At 39.4% G+C, this 19279-nt stretch overlaps 3 protein-coding genes across 4 annotated transcripts; 1 reads left to right on the top strand and 2 right to left on the bottom strand.

The window, feature by feature from the left end:
- Nucleotides 1-2584: 2584 nt before the first annotated feature.
- On the bottom strand, nucleotides 2585-5248 carry bloc1s3 (biogenesis of lysosomal organelles complex-1, subunit 3). Of its 2 annotated transcripts, none has more exons than XM_085916912.1 (5): nucleotides 5129-5248; nucleotides 4582-4700; nucleotides 4321-4507; nucleotides 4051-4151; nucleotides 2585-3342 (listed from the first exon to the last, which is right to left on the bottom strand). In XM_085916912.1, coding segments are annotated over exons 1-5 (609 nt in total). In that variant the 5' UTR covers nucleotides 5130-5248; the 3' UTR covers nucleotides 2585-3141. The 2 variants fall into 2 exon arrangements, with proteins under 2 accessions (XP_085773038.1, XP_085773039.1); XM_085916913.1 differs by lacking the exon at nucleotides 5129-5248 and adding an exon at nucleotides 4855-4951.
- trappc6bl (trafficking protein particle complex subunit 6B, like) lies at nucleotides 4988-8011 on the top strand. Its single transcript, XM_085916914.1, has 7 exons — nucleotides 4988-5280; nucleotides 5576-5677; nucleotides 5807-5874; nucleotides 5941-6058; nucleotides 6139-6222; nucleotides 6319-6412; nucleotides 6723-8011. Exons 2-7 carry the CDS (start codon nucleotides 5582-5584, stop codon nucleotides 6752-6754), a joined length of 492 nt encoding a protein of 163 aa, XP_085773040.1. The 5' UTR covers nucleotides 4988-5280; nucleotides 5576-5581; the 3' UTR covers nucleotides 6755-8011.
- A 3134-nt stretch (nucleotides 8012-11145) lies between these two features.
- Nucleotides 11146-14545, bottom strand: LOC147054752 (mRNA decay activator protein ZFP36L2-A). Its single transcript, XM_085917237.1, has 2 exons — nucleotides 14141-14545; nucleotides 11146-13220 (listed from the first exon to the last, which is right to left on the bottom strand). The coding sequence occupies exons 1-2, from the start codon at nucleotides 14192-14194 to the stop codon at nucleotides 12045-12047; spliced, it is 1230 nt and encodes a 409-aa protein (XP_085773363.1). The 5' UTR covers nucleotides 14195-14545; the 3' UTR covers nucleotides 11146-12044.
- Between the last annotated feature and the right edge of the window lie 4734 nt (nucleotides 14546-19279).

Here is a 19279-nt window from a genome sequence, read left to right as displayed (position 1 = left end):
TGTGGCCATGATTTTCCTCAGCCATTAAACTTTCTATTGTGTAAGAAAGCAAACATCATCTATCATCTGTCATCTATATTTCATAATGAATTTTATGCTCACTGTTTATGCTCTTCATGCATATTAGCGTGAATTTCTTTGATTTGATGCCAAGTTGACTTTGATAAGTGTTTTTATTAATAAAAGTCAAAAGAAAAATCTTTGAGTGCTATACTAAACGACACATCTGACAAAGATAAAGAGACAAAGATACAGACACTCACTCCACATATTTGCACAGGCACTTGTCTCTAGGCAGCATTCATAGAAGGCCTTCAGCTCATGAATGCTGTTTACTTGGCAAGCTGCCATCCATAGCAGAACAGAAAGGACAGAAGGAACTGAAAGGAACACAAAAAGACAAAGTCAAACAGACAAGACACTTTCGCCATTATAATAATTATGAGACAAAATTACAAATGCACATTTTTTTCTATTTCATTACTCTGTAAGATGTCACAATCTTTTTGTTGTTGTTTCCACCAGACCTTCTCATCTGTTTCTTACCAATTACAGGACAGCAGACATTAGTCAACAGTGGATTTTTTTTTTAAAACATATAATACAGTAAGAAATAAAACTGAGGGTATCAACATTTGTATTGTTTTAACAACAGGCGTTACACTACAATGACTATTCAATCCTTATTTAAAACTTCACAGTCAATAAAGTGTGTATGACATGGAATTAAATTGCCATTGGTTCCTTTAAGGAAAAAGAGTCCTCTAGTCTGACAAATCAGAGTTTGACCAGCATTCCTTAACACACATTGTTTGACCTTAGAGCTTCCTCTGTATTGCATTTGACCTTACGTAACAAGTGCAGAGAATATGTTACCTTTCTAGGTTTTACCTCTGCGATGCTTCTTAAATGCGTGCTTTCATGAATGCACTAAGAGTATTAGTCACAAAGCGTCAGTCCCCCCAACCACCGAGTACCATGGCTCTGGAAGACCTGTGCTGTTGTGCGCACCCATGCTCAGCCAGCCAGATAAACTAAGAGTGTATCCTCAGGCACTCCATGAGACAGCCAATGACCTGGCTAATGTGGGTGAATGCCCTTCTCCCAGACACACACATGAGCTCACGCGCACACACACACAAAAACACGTATATTCTCACAAGCAAACGACACGCACCAGCATCAGTCTTTCGAAGCACAGATCTGACAAAATTGCTCTGTTAATTCAGGGGAGCGACACACTTTCATGTATCGTTCCTTTGTACGCCACTAACAACTTATGTTGTTGTTATGTTTTCTGCTCAGTGCTTTCTTTCATTTTGAAGAGTTCCTTTTTAGTCTTTCGTTAGCAGGCCAGCTCAAGCATGAACCTCAATTTTAGCTTTGAGCCCTAAGCCACTGTCACTGAAATAAGGAAATATGTTTTATATAAACTGAAATATAATTAATGTCCTTTTAGCCTGTTGAGCATTAAGAGCAGACCCCCTCGGCCGTCAACTTAGCCTTCAAAGAAAATCTGCAGTGATTCACAGACTTTTGTATGTTTTCTGTTCTTACAATTTTGTCTGATTTCATACCAAAATGACATTCATGTACAGATAAGGCTGCTGATAAAGACCAGAGGAAGGGCAAGAAACATCATGATAGATGTTTCTGACCAACATGGTAGGAATTTCACAATGCAAGCTGCTATCTCCAATACACATAATGTCGTTCACCATCATGCCAACTTTGCATGGACATGTATCCAGTTCATTTATATTGGCACGTGCCCATCCCCCAAATTCCACATGTGAAAATTGAATCCTGGCACACATTCAGCACTGCCGGGATGATTATCACACACGTGCTGGTAGTAGATTCTCATTAAAAGAGAGATAATAGATACCATGGGATATGAGAAATGCTTCTTTAGCTGAAACGTTGATCTCTCCGATTAAGATCCCAGAATCCTCAATGTCCCTGAGGTCTCATTATACTCATGCGATCTGTATCACGTAGAAACTGATCAATGCATTAATGAGGTCTTTACTCACTTTCTGCTGTGCTTCTATCCCCTTAAAAGAAACTTAAACCAAGGATGAGAGATGCATAATCATGTCTGCGAAATGCAAATATACAAAGATGTTGACGACGCAGAATCTGATAGAACGAATGACTTTTAAATCAATTAACGTTCATTTACATATCGTAGCAAGGGGTCACAAATCACATAGTATTTTGGTCTCCTGTGATTTTGACTGCAACTCTGCTTCAAACACAATTAATGCGAAGGAACAAAGTGCCTTGGCAGAAAACTGGATAATATGTGTCCATACAGTGAACTAATCACCAGGGACTTTTCCACAGCTCCATCAAGGAGTGAATCACTTCCTGAAAGACAGCGTCAAATCCCATTCATCACACATAAATGGACAAAGTGACGATTACAAGACTTAAACAAACATGATGTCACCACAGAGAAGTCAATGCCTCTTCACTCTTGGTGACACTATACGTTTGGTAGGGACATGTGGGGATCAGAGCTGCTTTGTATGATTATAACTTGATATGAATAGAATAAATATGACACAGAACCAAAAAGCCACATGTGGAGTCTTTTATCATGAGGACTTGTTCAACAATGCAATGCAACAGTGCAACTCTAGTTATAAATGTCAAGAAAAGGCTGCAAAAGATGCTATTGACACACTTTTTGCTGATAATCTACAATTACAGCAATCATCTGTAAGAATAAACGATTTATATGGCTCGAATGGTGTATTAGGGACTATAAAGCAAACTGCAATAGAGTACTGCAACCTAAAGCACTGTAGTTGGAATTTATGTACTGTTACCGCCATCGTGTGGTAAGAATGGTCACTACATCACTACGAGCCTCTTTTTACACGGCTTATAAATTGGTTTGAATTGTAAATTTACATTGTAAAATAATATAGAATGATACATAGAATAAAACATTTAAAAATGTACATTGAGAAAGATCTTGCAGTTCAAGTCTGATTTGTTATTTAAAAGAGATGGAACAAAAAAACATTTTTAAATAAACATTCCAATAATCAATTTGTATCAAATGAGAGTAATAAATATTAGCTGTTGCAAATAAAGTTGCAAAATATTTTCACTTGCGAATATGCATATCTATACTTCTTTTCTTTGGGATACAGGAGTGTTATTTTCCTCTAAATCATTCAACTTAATATCAGGTAATATCTGACAACTGGTGATGATGTCGATCTTCTCAGACACGGCCTTCAAGTCATCCAAAATCAGCCGGATGCTATGAGAAGCGTTGATGATAGCGCTCTGTGATGTGTTAAGCTGTGCCGTTGTACTGCGTACCTTTGAAAACAACATTTAGTCACAATGAAAGAGTTTCAATATTTTTTCATACTTTGAAACATGTGCATAAGGTAAATTAATGAAGTCTAAAATTATTGAATCGAGAGCATACAGTATATCATTAGCCTAATATCATAAGTGTCTCGATCAGTTTTAACTTCCCTTCACATTATTAACTAAAATACCTACGTGCTGGCTAAAAATGGTATTTTCTTTAAGTCGTACATATAATACATCAAGTAGACTATTATGACCCTCGCACATGCATCTAATGACATTTACTATATTATCATAAAATTCTTCCTTTGCAAAAAATAGTGCACACTTGTGAATTTGTGCTTGTCAGTTGGGAATTGGTTTAATCTTAGTATTGTGGTTGATTGTGGTGTAAAATAGCACAACACATCTAGATGGTGATGTTTGTTACCTTGTTTGGCTACATTAAAAGGAACAGACAAGGAAACATTCAAAACAGCTTTTAGTATGATGCAGTGTAGTTTTAGACCACTGCAGCAACAGCCACACTAATATACTGACCTATATTGTAAATGGAAACCTGTCAGACAACGTCAATCAGAACAGAACATGATCATCTTTTAAAAGGTAGACTATGATCAAGCTCCTGTGCTGGATGCGATTACCATATCCGACCGGTCATGTACGTTATGGACACTTGGTGTTATTTCCATTTGAAGCAGTATGCAGTACCTCCTTGCTGGCGTTGCCATAAACGTGTCGTAGCATTTGCCCCACATTGGAATACAGCCGGCTGTTTGACTCCTGCAATTTCTGCTGCAATAATGTATCACCTAGAAATTAAACACAATACATTTGTGAAGCACCAATTACATATGATACATTTGGTCATAATGGTTAGTCCATCCAGAATAAAACAGTCCAGTCATTATTTTGGTTAATGTCATGACAATGACAATTTCATTTAGTACTGTGCAGGTATTTATAGTTGGCATTACTCACCAAAAGGCTTATGTGTAGGACTTGGTCTGTCTTCCACAATAGATTGTATATTTGGGTGATCTCTCACGACGATAAGTGGAGGTAGATCTCTTTTGAGTATCTTCGCACTTTCGTGACTCAATGCAGAACCTCGGGTCGACGTCTCCACTTCATCCTCGCTCTCTGTTTCCGAAGCTTCTCCTTGAACCTGGAGAGAGCAACAAGATTTCAGAAGGAGGTGGAGGTTTATGTATGTTTGATGTCCGCAGACAACAAAACTACCTTGGCTCCTACAATGGCCGTGTGGGGAGTTGGCAGGGAGGTAATGTAAACTTCATCATCTGAGTCTGTTTCGGATGCCTCGCCCTGCACCACTATCGGGTATCTGCTCGACATGACCACTGAACACATAGGAGCAAAAAAAAGCAGCACTTGAATTAGAGCATACCAAATTTTAATTCAGATAAAATATCGAACGTGTCTGTCACTTGGTCACATATTGTCTTATCGAAATTAAATACCAAATGATGCAATATAAAAGAAGGGAAAACAAACCCCAGATTGTCAACACCGAATTCAAATGGTGTCCGATCACATGAGCAGATAGGAAATAGTTTTTTTACTAAAGTCCAATCGAAATGCAGTATGTATGTCACGTGATAAACGGCGCTCCAATCCGGCAGGAGGCTGTCAGCTGACAGTAAAAGAGGACGTTTATAATCTTTGTCGGCGTACACCGCAGGGTTGGCGTGGATGTTCACCTCTACATGCTTTCTGCTTAAAAAACTAAATCGGACACAAATAGAAGTCTTTGAATATATTTCCTTACTTTAGTGGAATCGCTGTATTGCATCACACTTTTAATGTAGGTTGTGCCATATTCAGTTTAGTAGTTGTTCCCGCGGACTGCTTGTGAGTTTAATTACGAGCAAACCCCGGAAGTGTCTCTGTTTACCTTCGTAGTTGCCATTCATCTGATGGGTAGGTTTAACAATTTATTTTACCCGTATCATCTGTCTCGGTTGAATTTAAGATAAAATTTAAATGAGTTAAAATGTCCCCCAATTTAATCTGCGTCATATTTAAAGTAAACTAACCTAAACGCACAATAAAAAGGGGATGCTTGGTGACAGCTAATACCTAAGCTAGCTCTAGCTAGGCTCGCTGCTTGTTGTCATGGCTTCCAACAATGATTTTAGTTCCGAATCTCAATAACAACAACTTACACGTTTGTCAAGGTTTCTCATGACTCGTTCTGTTTCTCATTACGTGTTAGTCAGGGATGGCAGACGACGCTCTCTTTGAGTTTCTCCATATGGAGATTGTGGCACACGTTTACAGGGATCTGCAATCCAGTAAAGGAGAGACTGACAACAAGGTTTGTATACATTGGTTATTCTAGTCAAGAATTAGTATGACTTTTTTTTCCTCATTGTTTTTGTAATGATTAAAGTCTCTTTTAGCCATGCATATGAATGACACTGTCAGTGTTATGTGTTCTATATAGGACAGAGCCTCCCGTGTTTCTATTTTGGAGGGGATGGGCTACAGAGTGGGACAAGGAATCATTGAGAGGTAGGTCATTACTATTTTTATTGCAGTATCTTACAGTCCGTCTTTATATTTATGTTGTACTTCTAGATTGACGAGGGATTCCCCCTGCTTCAAAGATGAGTTGGATGTAATGAAATTCATTTGTAAAGACTTCTGGACAAAAGTTTTCAGGAGGCAGGTGGACAATCTCAGAACAAACCATCAGGTAATAATTCAACCAAACAGTTTTTTATTCATATTCATGTCTGAGGTGTCACATCTCATGTTTCTTTATATCATTTTTAGGGCACCTATGTACTGCAGGATAACAAATTTAATTTGCTGACACAGCTCTCTAATGGTAAACAGTACCTGGATCAAGCACCTAAGGTCAGGGCACACATTTTGTATGAGTTTCTTTCCCCTCCATCATAAATGATTGACAACATGTCTAATTTTAATGTGTGTTCCGCTCCCCGCCCTCAGTATCTCGCCTTTTCATGTGGTGTGGTGAGAGGAGCTCTGTCGAATTTAGGTCTTGAAAGTGTCGTTACAGCTGAGGTCTCTGTCATGCCATCATGTAAGTATCAACAGACTTATTGTATATCATAGAAAATTCAATGAAACGTATAATTTCAAATTTAATGCAAAGTTGCAAACTTCTAAAACATATCCCTCTGAAGTTGCATAAAGATTTGAATTTATGTCCAGAAGTATTTGGGTTGAGCTCTGGCTGGTAAATTGAATATTGAAAATTATTCAGTTTATTTGCCTTCAAAAAGTCTTAGAAGCCAAACTGTTACTGTTCATGTGAGGAATCAAAGTGATTTGAGTAAATGAAATGAAAAGTAAATGTAAACAAATGATTAACTGCGCTGTTATCTTTACAGGTAAGTTTCAAGTGGTCATCCAAAAATTATGACAAAGTCCTACCTTACTACTGAATTCAAGCATCCTTGACCTTCACGTCAAGGTCTGATGTTACCAAAAAGCAAAGTTGCTGCCATTGTCTTATTCGATTCATATACACCCAAAAGAATCAAATAGTTCCCAAGATGCCCACGGCATGTTCTGATGCCCATAGTAGTAGGACTAAATGGGGTTTCTATATTTTAACTTGTACAATTCAGATACAGGTGTAGAGTTTCTCCTTGATGACTTTTTCATCTGTAAACAAACATTTTTTTCTTCTATACACAGATTCTTTTGTTCAGACAATGGACATTTTTGTTGTTACCTGCTGACAGTTTCGACTGCTACTCCAGTCTTCCGGCTCTGAAGAAGACTGGAGTAGCAGTCGAAACTGTCAGCAGGTAACAAGTACATTTTAATTGTCTGAACAAAAGAATCTCTGTGTAGCATTATGAAGACATGATGAATCTCATCAAAATATTTTTTTTCTTCTACTGTATGAAAATAGGTGGAACTAAGATGACTGACCACGGGGTTCAGTCTGGTTGATATCATGCTTGTGCCACATAATTATGTTTACAAGTAAATTTTAAAAAATGCTTTCAGTAAATTCCATCCATTTCTGTACCTACTAAAACTGTGTTCAGAAACTGTGGTTTTGGGGTTGAATGTTATGCTTGATTCATATTAGACTTATGAGACAGCCAGTTGGCTCAAATTCGTAAAATCCCAGCAACTCGCTCAAATTGAAGAAGTCCTTATTAAAGTACTTAATGATGCGGGATGGTCTCTTCATCACAGACTGTCTAATAATGTGGTTTAGCATTGGAGATATGTGTCAAATGAAAGAAAAATCACATAATTATGTGCTCATCTGAGAGCAGCAAATGGTCTGTATAAAATAGTTGGAGCAATTTGTATCATTTGAGTGCATCGTTTGTCTGTTTTTGTCGCAAAAAAAAAAAGTTTGAGTACCGTAACGCAACGAAGCTTATTGTGGTTGTTGTCCTTGCCACCACTAGAGGGAAGCACAGCGCTGTTATTCTGATGTAGTAAGCCTTGCAACTAGATGCTGTTCAGATCTGTCTCGACCTCGCAAACCTCAATCTTCATTTCTGTACATCCATTCAGTCTGTTTTCAAATATTTGAACAATGACAAACTGTTCTCGCAGTTGTATTGTTATTCATCTTGTAACTAGGAAAAGTCTGTAATGTGTTCTTGGCCTCCATTTCAAGAGCTATAAAAGTACAAGTCATTTCACATAACCTGTGTGTCGAGAACAACTTCTTGATTACATGATCCTTTTACAAGTCCAAAGATCACAATTTTCCGAGTTTAATTCAAGCTCATTCCTTTATATTCCAATGTTAGTACGTTTTTTTTTTAATTCATAAATGTGTTATTATTACTACAACTAATTGTGACCACTGAATATTCAAAGTCAATCCAGTCTTCTGTGAGCCAACTGAATAATTATACTCATCATTTTATTCAAAAAGTTAAACTGCCATATACAATTTACTCATCATCATCGGTTTAAAGTCCGCTTTCCAGGCTCCTCTGGGTTGGACTGGATTCTCGATATGGCTTTCTTCCACCATATACTGAGAATATTTTGGAGCAAAACTTTTTACAGTCTGATGCCCTTCCTGACACCAACCCAAAGGGAAATTGATTTTCTATAGGGGTTGAGTCCCTTAGTCCATTCTTCTCCCAAGGAGCCCACTAGGCAGTGGTACTATTTAACCCATAGTTGGGGACCCAATACAATTTACTGGTAATATTAAATGTTACCAGGGAAAACGGTTGAATTGTTGGGATTCTCACTTTAGTTTTCAGTTCCCTGTTTACATTCTGCTTGTAATTGTGCAAAAACAGGGTTAAAGCCCTTGAAATAAGAGTATTCTGTGATCTAAGGTAAGTTAAAGTCATCAGTCAACAGCAATTCACACTTTCAAAATAAACTACGTTGATTGAAACAAATCCGAAATCACTGTAACCCACTAAAAACGTGAGAACACAAATCCCCTCTCAAAATAAAACATGTCTGGAGGCAGGATTAGAGCGAGAGCCAACGAGACAGAGGCAGGGGCAGGAGTTGTAGAAATTAGGTGGAAAGAAGGAGACTTGAGTTGGAGAGATTTAGAAACCACTACAGGAAATGAAGGAAATGAAATGTAAAAAAGGGGAGTTCACAAGAGATGGTAGGAGTTGGGGGTAGGGAGCAAGCTAGGCTTGAAAAAAAAAAAAAACAAGGATGGTGAGAATTAAGAGAGTGCAATCTGAAAATAGAAAGTCAACTGAATCTGACCCTTAATATTTACCTTCAGTGCCTCATGGTCAGAATCTCCTGAAGTTGAAACACCCTTTCTGTTTTCCCGCCACACTTTATATGGAAATTGGGGACAAAATGTAATTGATGTCCTGTAGGAAGAAGAAAAATATACACTTAACAAATTAAGTGCTGACACATGTACCTTGTGCCATGCAAAATTTTTATTAGCCTCATTATAAAACTTAAATGTTTTGTTTAATTGCGCAAATTCCCGAAACGTGCGCACGCATTTAGAATCTGTCCTGCATGAGTTTACATACTCCAAAGTTTACGTACTCAATCCAAAACATCTTGGTTGATCAACATTTTTGGAGAACTTAATAAAAGGAAGGTTTAGAATCCCAGGATTGTGTTATTGTGTTTTGTTGCCATCTTTTTTTTTTGTGTGTGAACAATCTCATGGGATGCCACTCACGCCCCATGGCTTCATTTTTTTCACCCTTACTTTTGAGATGACTTCTTTCCGCCTTAGCCTTGTCATTCAACCTTTTTCGCTCATGCATACTGAGAATGAGTCTCCCACTCTCACACACAAGCACAAACTTTGTCTCTATGGGCCATATGTTGACCCGTGGTGGACCTGAATACGGCCATCTGCCTGCCTTTTCCTATGCCCCACAGGGCAAGAGTGTGGGAGAATGTCTATAAGATACAATGCAACACACACGCTCACACGACACACACACATGCCTTTAACCCCTTTACAGCCACTAATCATTCTCAGACATGTTAAAAGTGACATGATAATTGTTCTTGAATGAGCGTGGATGAAAGATATTTATAACTGGCAATTATCAATAAACTACTGTTGGTGTATCTGCCTTTTTTTTTTTTTTTAACTACATGCCGAGAAGATATTCTTCAAAAAATGTACTGTTATATTCCAAGCTTATTTTACAATCGCTACTTAGCGGATCAACAAAGTAGAGCCAAGCATTGTTTTAGTGTCTTGAGCAAGGCACCCTCCTTCTTGTCCCAGTTGTGCATGTGTGTGGATTGGACCACTGTGCCCACTACGATATGTAATGCATGAAGAATGATTGAAAAATTCAGAAAAGAGAATCGCCCATGGATATAAAGTCCAGTAATACATTATAATGTAAGCAGTGTTGTGCTAACGAAGCCAATAGCTCCCAATAGCCCTATAAACTACTGAGACTACAATGTGAAGGGGGACATCACTGAAGGAGTGGAATAAAGAAAGGGAAGACGAAGGGGTGGGGGGTTGGACTGTCTTGGTGGCGAGTTAAGAGAGAAAGGAAATGGGTGGGAGACCAAGCTCTGTAAGATTAAACTCGCAAACAAAAGACTTCTTATCTCCGCATGAGATCTCCATGGCAGCATGCTGCTGTCACACAGGCTCCAGCAGGCCTTGGGGAATGTTCGTTTCTTCTATTCATTTTTGCCAAACTTTCCGCATGTGAACAGAGCTGTCACATAGATTTAAATATAATCACTGGTGAACAACAGGAGCTTTATCAAAATGCACTCGAGACCATAAACGGATTCCCCTGGGCATCTTCCAGTTGTTAATGACACTGTACATGTACTGTAAACAACACAATTACTTCTAAGATCAGTTTTGTTGTAACTTTAACTTCCTATTTAGGTATCATCTGAGTAACTGAATCTTCTAGGTTTCATAACCTCATTGAAAAATGATGGCATTTTTGGCCAATGTTATCTCAAATACTGTTGGTATAGTTAAGATTCAAAATAAGTTGGACTTGTGCTCATCTTTGATCGACAAAGTCACTGTTCATTTTTAGCCATATTTTGTATTGCATTACGTAAATACAAATATCCCCTCAGTATGATACAGTAGTTTTCGACTGACCATGAACTACAAAATATTAAAATGATGCATCCGGCAGTGTCAATGAAAACAGAGCAGTGTCGAACTCTACCCAATTCATTAAATTTCATTCCAATATATTTATTTGGCTATCAATTTTACACAACACTTGTCCTCGTTTGTTAAGACCCGCGAGTGAGCTGGAGCCTATTCCAGCTAAATTTGGGACACACCCTCGACTGGTTTCAACTCAATTGCATCAGACTCAGTTTATTTTAAAATGACTTTTATTTCAAGAACAAAAATGACAAACCTCAAATATATTAAACTTGATACAAGCATTAACAACTTGGTCATCTATAAATAGGTTAAAATAAATTAAATAAATTTACTAAAGCGTATCACCTACCACACTAAAAAGGCCTCAAAATACAATGATGAAAATGCCCTTTTAAAGAGATGATCAAATATTGTTGCGCTAATTACCTTTAACACACAAGAAGAAGCTACTAACATCTCTAAAAGATTTAGCTTTCATTTGTAGCTTAAGTGATGGGGGAAAAAAAGCTACGGAATCATTACAATCCAAAAACGGTGAGAACACGGAATGAGAGGAAATAAGATGTGCTCATCAAAACAGTGCGCCAGTCAAGCAAAAACAAATCAGGGAATGTTTGCAATCTAGCAATCAAGCCCCCCCCCAAAAAAAAGACGCATTGAACACTTCTCTCTGGTACAAACCACCAAACTATTCAACATGACCTGCAACATGACAGGTACTTAAGTTGTTTAAAAACACAACAACGAGTTTTAAAGCCTCTGATCTGAGGCCAGTGACCGCACCATAACCCCAGACTGCAGTTAGATGGAAAGAACAGCTTATAAAACAATACGGTACAGTGCTTCTTAAACATCAGGCCAAACGGTGGTCCTGATTCCGCCACACAACATTCAACTATAAAATGTAAGGTCTTTGGTTTTACACACATACAATAATCTCAGTGGAACTTCTAGCTAGCACTTTTGTCCCATCTGTCTTTGCTATGTTTTCGTAGCCCTTAGGAAGACCTTTCTGCAATATGGCACTTAAATGTAACATTTTAACTGAAGTAAGGGGGAAATTTGGGTATGCCTGTGTTAAATGTGTTCGTGTGTGTTGTGATGGAGCCTAAAGGCTGAGTCCAGCAGTATCCTCAGGAACTGAGAGCTGACTGAACACGGCAAGGCGTTTTCCGTCATTGACGCCGCTGGAGGACTCCGCTCCATTAAGCGAGCTGGGAGAGTTGCTCCCGTCCTGTTCCTGATCTGACAGGGAGGTATAGGACAGGGATCTTGTGCCGAGCGAAAAGAACGCAGACGCGCCGGGGCTCTCCGTCAGAGATGGAGATGCAGATGGAGACAACCCAGACGGGGAACAGCCAGAGTCTGGGGAAGGCAGGAAGGGAGAGCGTGGATTTGCAGCAGCGAAGGGTTGATACTGGGGGGTAGGGGAGGCCTCGAAGGTAGTAGAGTCCATCTCCAAGAAGACGTTAGAGAGAAGATTGGTGATATCGGCACAAGGAGGTGAGATAGATGGCGCTCGTGAGAAAGAGGCAGGGGAAGGATGAGCAGGAGGGAGGCTTTGTTGGGGAGCAGAGGGAAATCCTGCAAAGCTGATGCTCTGTCTGACCAGTGGGATTCTATGAGAGCGTGCAGAGGGAAGATATAGCGGTGCAAAGCTTGAGGAAGAAGAAGAGTGAGACATATGATTTTTTTCCTCCTCATTGTTGTGAACAAAGTGGCAGCGGATACCATAAGGGCAGAAGCCGATGGTGTGGAAGGTGCGGCAGGGTTCAGTTTTGTATTTCGGATGCCTGCTGAGGTCCCGCAGCTCCTCAGGGCCATGGGCGAACTGGCACTTGCCGCCATACTTGCACGTACCGTTCTCTGTGAAGGAACGACACAATTCTGTCTTGTAACGGGTCGAGGTGGGGGAAGTGGATGAAGACATGCTGGGGTTCAGCAGTGTGGAGCTGATGCCTTCTTGAGGGTCCTTCATATCTGAATCAGGCCAGCCAAGACTTGCTGCTGTGACACCAGAGGTCTCTACCATGCTGACTGAGCGCTGAGATAGGAAGCGCTGCTTTCGCCATTGGGTGGAATTAAGAAGAAGGGAAGTCTGGTTGCTCTCTGGTCGCTGCCCCCAAATAGTGGTGGACAGATCGTCATTGTCCAGAGGACCGGTGCAGAGAGACAAGGATGTATCACAGCTACGTTGCCGTCCTATGTAGCCTGGTGTCTTCATGGCTAAGCTGAGGGCTGACGACTGACTGTCCTGTCCTCTCAGGTCAAGACTCTGGAATTGCTGCACAGAGAATAAAAAAAATTGCACCATTGTCATGAAAGAATATTTCTATTTGGCCGACTTGACTCCAGAAAGCAAATACATTTTCCATATACCAGTTGATGTTTACTTCATTGAAAGTCTACTTTAAGATGTCACACTAACTCATTCTCTCCCCTCCTTGTGGGATTTTCATATAATCAGCTGACTAGAAATTTTCTCAGACAAAAAAACATCACCTTTTTTTTCCCAAAAATCTACAAATTAAAAAAAAAAGTAGTCCCAAATTCAATTTTTACAATGACACCCCCTAAACTAGTAGGGATTTTCTTATTGAGTAATAATTTATTTTGGACCAATTAAGTTTAAAAATCCCTATAAAGTAGCATTTTCTCATCTTTGTTGCACAATGACCCAAATGTTGAATTAGAAAAAAAAAAGTCGTGAAAACTGTATAGCTTAATTATGTACGTAGGATAAACTAATGCTATCAAATGCACGATAATTACATTATTCTGCATGCCACTACAAGGCAATATTTGAAGTACTGTAAATAATTTTTAGACCAATTAAGTAAAGCCCCCTTAACACGTGATCAACAGTTTCGTATTTTAAATTTGAACATTCGATGCATGACTTAAGATTGACATTGACATCAATTCCCACACGTTAAAAATGTTACACACCAGTGCAAAATATTTCCGTTGAAATTCAGCAAACAGCAAGTTTACCAGCAACCACATACAATAAGTTAGCTTCATGCCTGGCTAACTTTGGCGCTATGCAATAGTCACACTCTTACCAACTTGATCATAAAGTCACAAGCCGACATACATGAAATAGCAAAGTTGTGGAAGGCTAACAATAGCCATGGCAGAAACAGCCATCGCGCGCACAACGTTCCTCTCACGGTTGATTGTTGTTGTCGGTGCGTCTTGTACCTTGCACATCATCTCGTCCAGGCCAGTGAACTGGTCGAGTTGGTACGACGGCATGATGCGTGCACAGCTCCTCAGTGTGCTCCTGCCCACTCCCGCAGCGATGGACGCGACTCAGTGTGTGGCATGAGTCGATCAGAAGTTTCTAGTAAGTGAGTGGAGTGCGTAACAAGCGCAAGACACCGACCACGTGTGGGTTTAAAAGCGGACACGGTTGTTGCAGGCCACTCCCACTCAGCCAACCCAAAAAGTTGATTTCATCCGTTGTCTGGCAGTCTTACGACTTCTTTTGAAGTTAACTTCAACACAATGTACACACATCTACATTTAGAGTAGCAAGAAAAGCTAGATCAAAAATTCTAAGGAACACGCTCGCTTCAGTTGAACTGAAAAAGTTTCTTCTGATGGCCTTCCATGCAGTGGTGGGAAATAGCAATACGCAAAAGTGCTTTGTTATTGGAGTTTGCGCGAATGTAGTTTGCAGATGTAAGAGGTATGATCCACCTTGATTGAAATATTCATTCATTGAGTTCTTACAAAAGCATAAATAATAGTCATAATAATAAATAAATAGGAAAGGAAAAAAAAGAGAATATATATAAAAACAGATAGAGCAGCGACATAGAGGAACGGAAGACAAGGACCATTCATGATCAGTTCATAAAATTAGGAGACGCAAGATATTCCCTATCTAATTAGACTACAAAAACAATTTGTCTCTATTGTGTTATCCTGAAATGGTGTTCATGAGGGGAAGTCGAAACTGGTTTTTTTCAGTTGCTAATGTAGCATTTTTTTTTTGTTATATTGATTCACAAGAAACCACAGGAATGCATTATGATAGCATAAAAGTTGAGCCAATGTTATTGTACGTTACATGTAGTGTATGGAAATAAATAGATGTTTATAATGCCAATAAAAGCACTTCACAAGTGCGTTTGGGTGTTTGGAGCTTCTTTTTTTGTATAGAATGGTCACTTTTCTTCAGCAACTTTTCTTCTCTATTCGCCAAAATGTTTCTCATGTTTTTGTAATTATTAATACAACAGACACCATGTAAAAGATATTGCAATGAGGATATATTTTATTGCTAAAATCATTTTGTTGTTCTTCATGAATTTTCTAAGTATCTTTACACATTTACTCAATTTGCAGTGATGGGTAGTCTCTAGAAAAAAAATTCAGATTAAACTATGTGTAAATTTAACTGCATCCGTATATTGAATGACAAAGATGTTCGAAATCTTCTCATGAGCCGTATTCTTTCTACTTTCTAGGGAGGGTGCATGGAGGCTATGTGCAAATATACTGCTTGAAAATGCAAATGTAGAGCCCAAAGCACAAAAAAGAGAATGGTGAGACAGAAACATATGGATTGAAGGGACCGACTTGGAGACAGCCTGTCCCTATGACACAGACTGGGAGGAGTGAGGTCTTTGATTTCAAAGGTAGTAAATGTGTGAAACATTCCACTGCAGAAAAGAGCCATGACAATACAGTATCTGAGTTGACTGTGTTTCTCTTATCACATACTCACCAGCAAGCATCATAGATGTTAAAAGAAAAATAAACAAAGCCAAAGGATACTTGATATTTGATGCAAATGAGAGATGCCATGAGGATTGGCTGGGAAAAGTCGACTTTCACTCCACAATGGTGCAAACGCCATTACACTAAATTGTACTTGCGTCCGGCACAAAAGTAGAGTCCAAAGTCTTCTAGTGGAATTGTCTCCATATGTGCGTGTGTGTAATTATTATTATGTGTGCTTTTGTATTCGACGAGGGGATTCCCCCATTCCTACACACACGCACACACACGCACGTTCGATTGTAATGATGTAGTTGTACAAGGTTCACACTAGGCTGTCTGACCCAACAGGACAACAGGTGTAAGATTCGTATATAAGTTTGTTCTAAAGTTACTCTTCCAAAGTCGAAATGCGAGTAGACTTTGGTAACAATATAAAGGACACACAATGAGATATAAATCAGTTTTTACAACCCCCCTCCCACAAAAAAAATGTTAAAGGATTAATAAAACTCCAAGATAGAGCAACTGCTGCATATGGTTGTTTTCATCCATACATGGGAAGGTCACACATTTATTATAGTTGTTGCAGGGGTGTAGAAGTGCACTGCCTCGAGCTAAAATGTGTTTCAAATATTTCATTCCTCTCATGAGACTAATTATGAGGGAACTAGAATAGTTGCCAGCTCTCAATATGATGCAGTGTAGTTGTACACTACACAACAATTGCAATAAGAAACGCCGTTGAGTGAATACCATTCTAACAACGTCACTGACAAGATAGACTTTGTGATTATGTTACTTGTGGGTTAGCATTGCTTTCAGAATTCTGTACGTATAAAAATGAGTAGCACACCAACCGATTATGGCCCGAGAGGTGAGATTGTAGTGACTGTCATTCAGATGTGTTCATTCTTTAGGAGGTCCAACCATAGTGTGCTAAGTGTGAACAACGGCTAATTATGTTAGGCAACAACAAACTGCTGTAATTAGTTCAGAGTCCAAAGCCATTTTCTCTGCATTTAGCCTCAGATTAAGACCACACTGTTAACAAGCAACGTACAATTAACAAAAAGTCAACAACATTAAGTGCCTTGAGGAAAGTGGCTCTTCTGCTGATGTGCTTAGGTAAACAAACGTTATCTGCAAACAAACTATTTGGTCGGCAAGTTGAGTTTAATTCTATAAACAAATCTCTTTGGGTTATTTTGGGATTACTGGGTGCATAGGAGGCATCTGAAAGAAGAGGGGGAGGGTGACAAAGTAGGAGAAATCCTGAAAGGGAGTTTTGCTTCTTGTCGAGTCCAGCTGGGCGAGAGTACCTTTGGTGCACAATGAGCTCAATGAGCTGCAGAACCAAATAACAAACTAATGGCCCGCCTTCCACCATGCTAGACTTGCACACACACACACACACACACACACACACACACACACACACACACACACACACACACACACACACACACACACACACACACACACACACACACACACACACACACACACACACACACACACACACACATAGTGGGCCTAACACAGATGAGTGAATGGGAGGGAAAGGGAAGAGGGCTTGTTTGGAGCAATAGGTTGTGAGGAGAGAGTCGTGGAATGGACGGTTTATAGAGGAATCGTGAAAGCGAGGGCTACAATTAACGGAAAGCATCATTAAGTATTTTGCAGTAGATATTGAGTGAATCGGGCAGATGTACAGACATGTGTCAGTCGACACATTAGTCTTCTTTGTCCAGCTTCTTTTCCATGAGATGATTAACCGGGTTGTTGTTTGAGAGGCGCTTGCCTAATTGACATCTGCTTGGTATGAGAAGAGATGAGAGGAGACGTGACTGTGATGTAGACGAATCTCTGGCAGCGGGGTGCCTCATTTTTACATCATCGTTGAAGAAATGATGAAGGAATATTCCCAATATTTTTTTCACTAATCACTGTAGCATTCATTCCCTGTAGGGAAGAGACACATTGAAATGCTGCTTTGGGGATTGAGAACACAAATTGATGACAAAAACATTAGTTACTGATGTATAAAGGAGTCAGAGTTGTTGTCTTTCCTGAGTCTAACTCACAGCCAAATAATTCTTTTGTGTGTAAGTGAAGGAATTCCTCTGCCGACCCACAAATGATTCTTGAGATAAGAGGCTACTATAACCAATGACATAATAAAGAGGGTGGCTGGAGGGGGAAGTCCATGTGTTGGGATGGGGTGGGGTGGGGCGGGGTTCAGTAGACCTGATGAACATCTGCTCCTTTTTTCCTTTCCCCTACCCCCACCCTACACCCCCCCTAACTTTCAATAATGAACCACCAATGTGCGAGTGTTCCTTTCTTTGGATTTGAGGGGCTATACACTCTTTAGAACTAAATACACATAAAAAAGAAGTGATGCCTGAAAATCCCCAAATTTTGAGTTTGCTAACTGTGCTTTATATTATTCTTTTAATCTAATTGTGCTACTACTAAAAAAGTCACAGCAGTCTGGTATATTACTATAATGCTGTTATTTTTTGGGCTCCTCTAGATGGCACTGTTCAATCTAAGGCTGAATGCACACGGACTTGCCATTTTTTTCTCTCTTCAAACCGACATTGCCATCTAGAGGTGTCAAAAATACAACAACTGGTTCACAAAGTAAGTTTGAAGCTTCACGTTATGACCAAGAATGAAAAGAAAATACTCTTTTGTATGAGATCTGGGAGGAAAAGCAGTACAATTCTGCCAACAGTAGGCCTAGCATGCATTCTACTGTATTTTCTGTCATTGGATCAAACATCTTTTTGACAACTTACTGTCTTGTACAGTACATTCATCATTTTAAAACTTACTTGTTTTATTTTACTTTTCTAACTATGAAAACATATTCAACAACTTTTCCGATTTTCTATTTGACACATGCACTACTGTACGGCAAATGTATAAAACAGTGGTTCTTAACCTTGTTGGAGGTAACGAACCCCACTTGTTTCATATGCGCATTCGCTGAACCCCACTTTAGTGAAATAAAAAAAGGATGTTTTTCAAATTCAAGACAAAGATGTTTTTTTACTGGTGCACAAAATGAGCCGTGCATGAACATCACCTTGTTCAAAGAACAATGTATGCCCTCAACAAATTACACACCTGAAAATCAGTTTGACTTCTGCTGTTGCCTTTGCGAGACCAGTTCCATCATCACAAATTTACACGATAAATCAGGTATGTTCGGACCTCCGCAGTGGAGGCTCTGCCGAACCCCTGAATCCCAAGTTAAGAACCACTGATATAAACATAACATACGTATATGACTCCCTATTGTTTTTGTTGAGGCAAGCACATAAGGCTACGTGCACACCGACAAATGACACACCGTAGGTTTCTACTCCTGGTGCAAAGTTCACAACCTAACCTTTAACCTCTGACATCATTCCCTCCTTCCCCATTCTCTGCTGTTCACTGGAATTCTCTCCTGTGGATTTGGTTAGAAGGTGAGAGTGGAGGAGAGCAAGAGAGAAGTTAAAAGAAACTTTCAAACCGTGATAACATCAACAAATGTCAACACGGAGACTGGCGTGGAAAAGGGACGCGGTATTTTCGAGAGGAGGGTCATTTGTTTGG

Source organism: Syngnathus leptorhynchus, chromosome 7 (genome assembly GCF_054491065.1).
Source record: "Syngnathus leptorhynchus isolate UIUO chromosome 7, UIUO_Slep, whole genome shotgun sequence".
In the NCBI taxonomy this organism is placed as follows: Eukaryota; Metazoa; Chordata; class Actinopteri; order Syngnathiformes; family Syngnathidae; genus Syngnathus; species Syngnathus leptorhynchus.
Note: the sequence above shows the minus strand (reverse complement) of the source record. Positions and strands in the feature narration are given on the sequence as shown.

Bases quoted from the DNA above. Each gene is read 5' to 3' on its own strand.
- trappc6bl (XM_085916914.1), top strand. From the start codon at position 5,582: ATGGCAGACGACGCTCTCTTTGAGTTTCTCCATATGGAGATTGTGGCA. The intron at 6,223-6,318 runs GTCAGGGCACAC...CCCCGCCCTCAG, and splicing joins ACCTGGATCAAGCACCTAAG to TATCTCGCCTTTTCATGTGG. The intron at 6,413-6,722 runs GTAAGTATCAAC...TTATCTTTACAG, and splicing joins GGTCTCTGTCATGCCATCAT to GTAAGTTTCAAGTGGTCATC.
- LOC147054752 (XM_085917237.1), bottom strand. From the start codon at position 14,194: ATGCCGTCGTACCAACTCGACCAGTTCACTGGCCTGGACGAGATGATG. The intron at 13,221-14,140 runs GTACAAGACGCA...TTCTCTGTGCAG, and splicing joins TGGACGAGATGATGTGCAAG to CAATTCCAGAGTCTTGACCT.
- bloc1s3 (XM_085916912.1), bottom strand. The intron at 4,508-4,581 runs GTAGTTTTGTTG...TGCTCTCTCCAG, and splicing joins CGGCCATTGTAGGAGCCAAG to GTTCAAGGAGAAGCTTCGGA. The intron at 4,152-4,320 runs GTGAGTAATGCC...TTTAATTTCTAG, and splicing joins TCCTACACATAAGCCTTTTG to GTGATACATTATTGCAGCAG.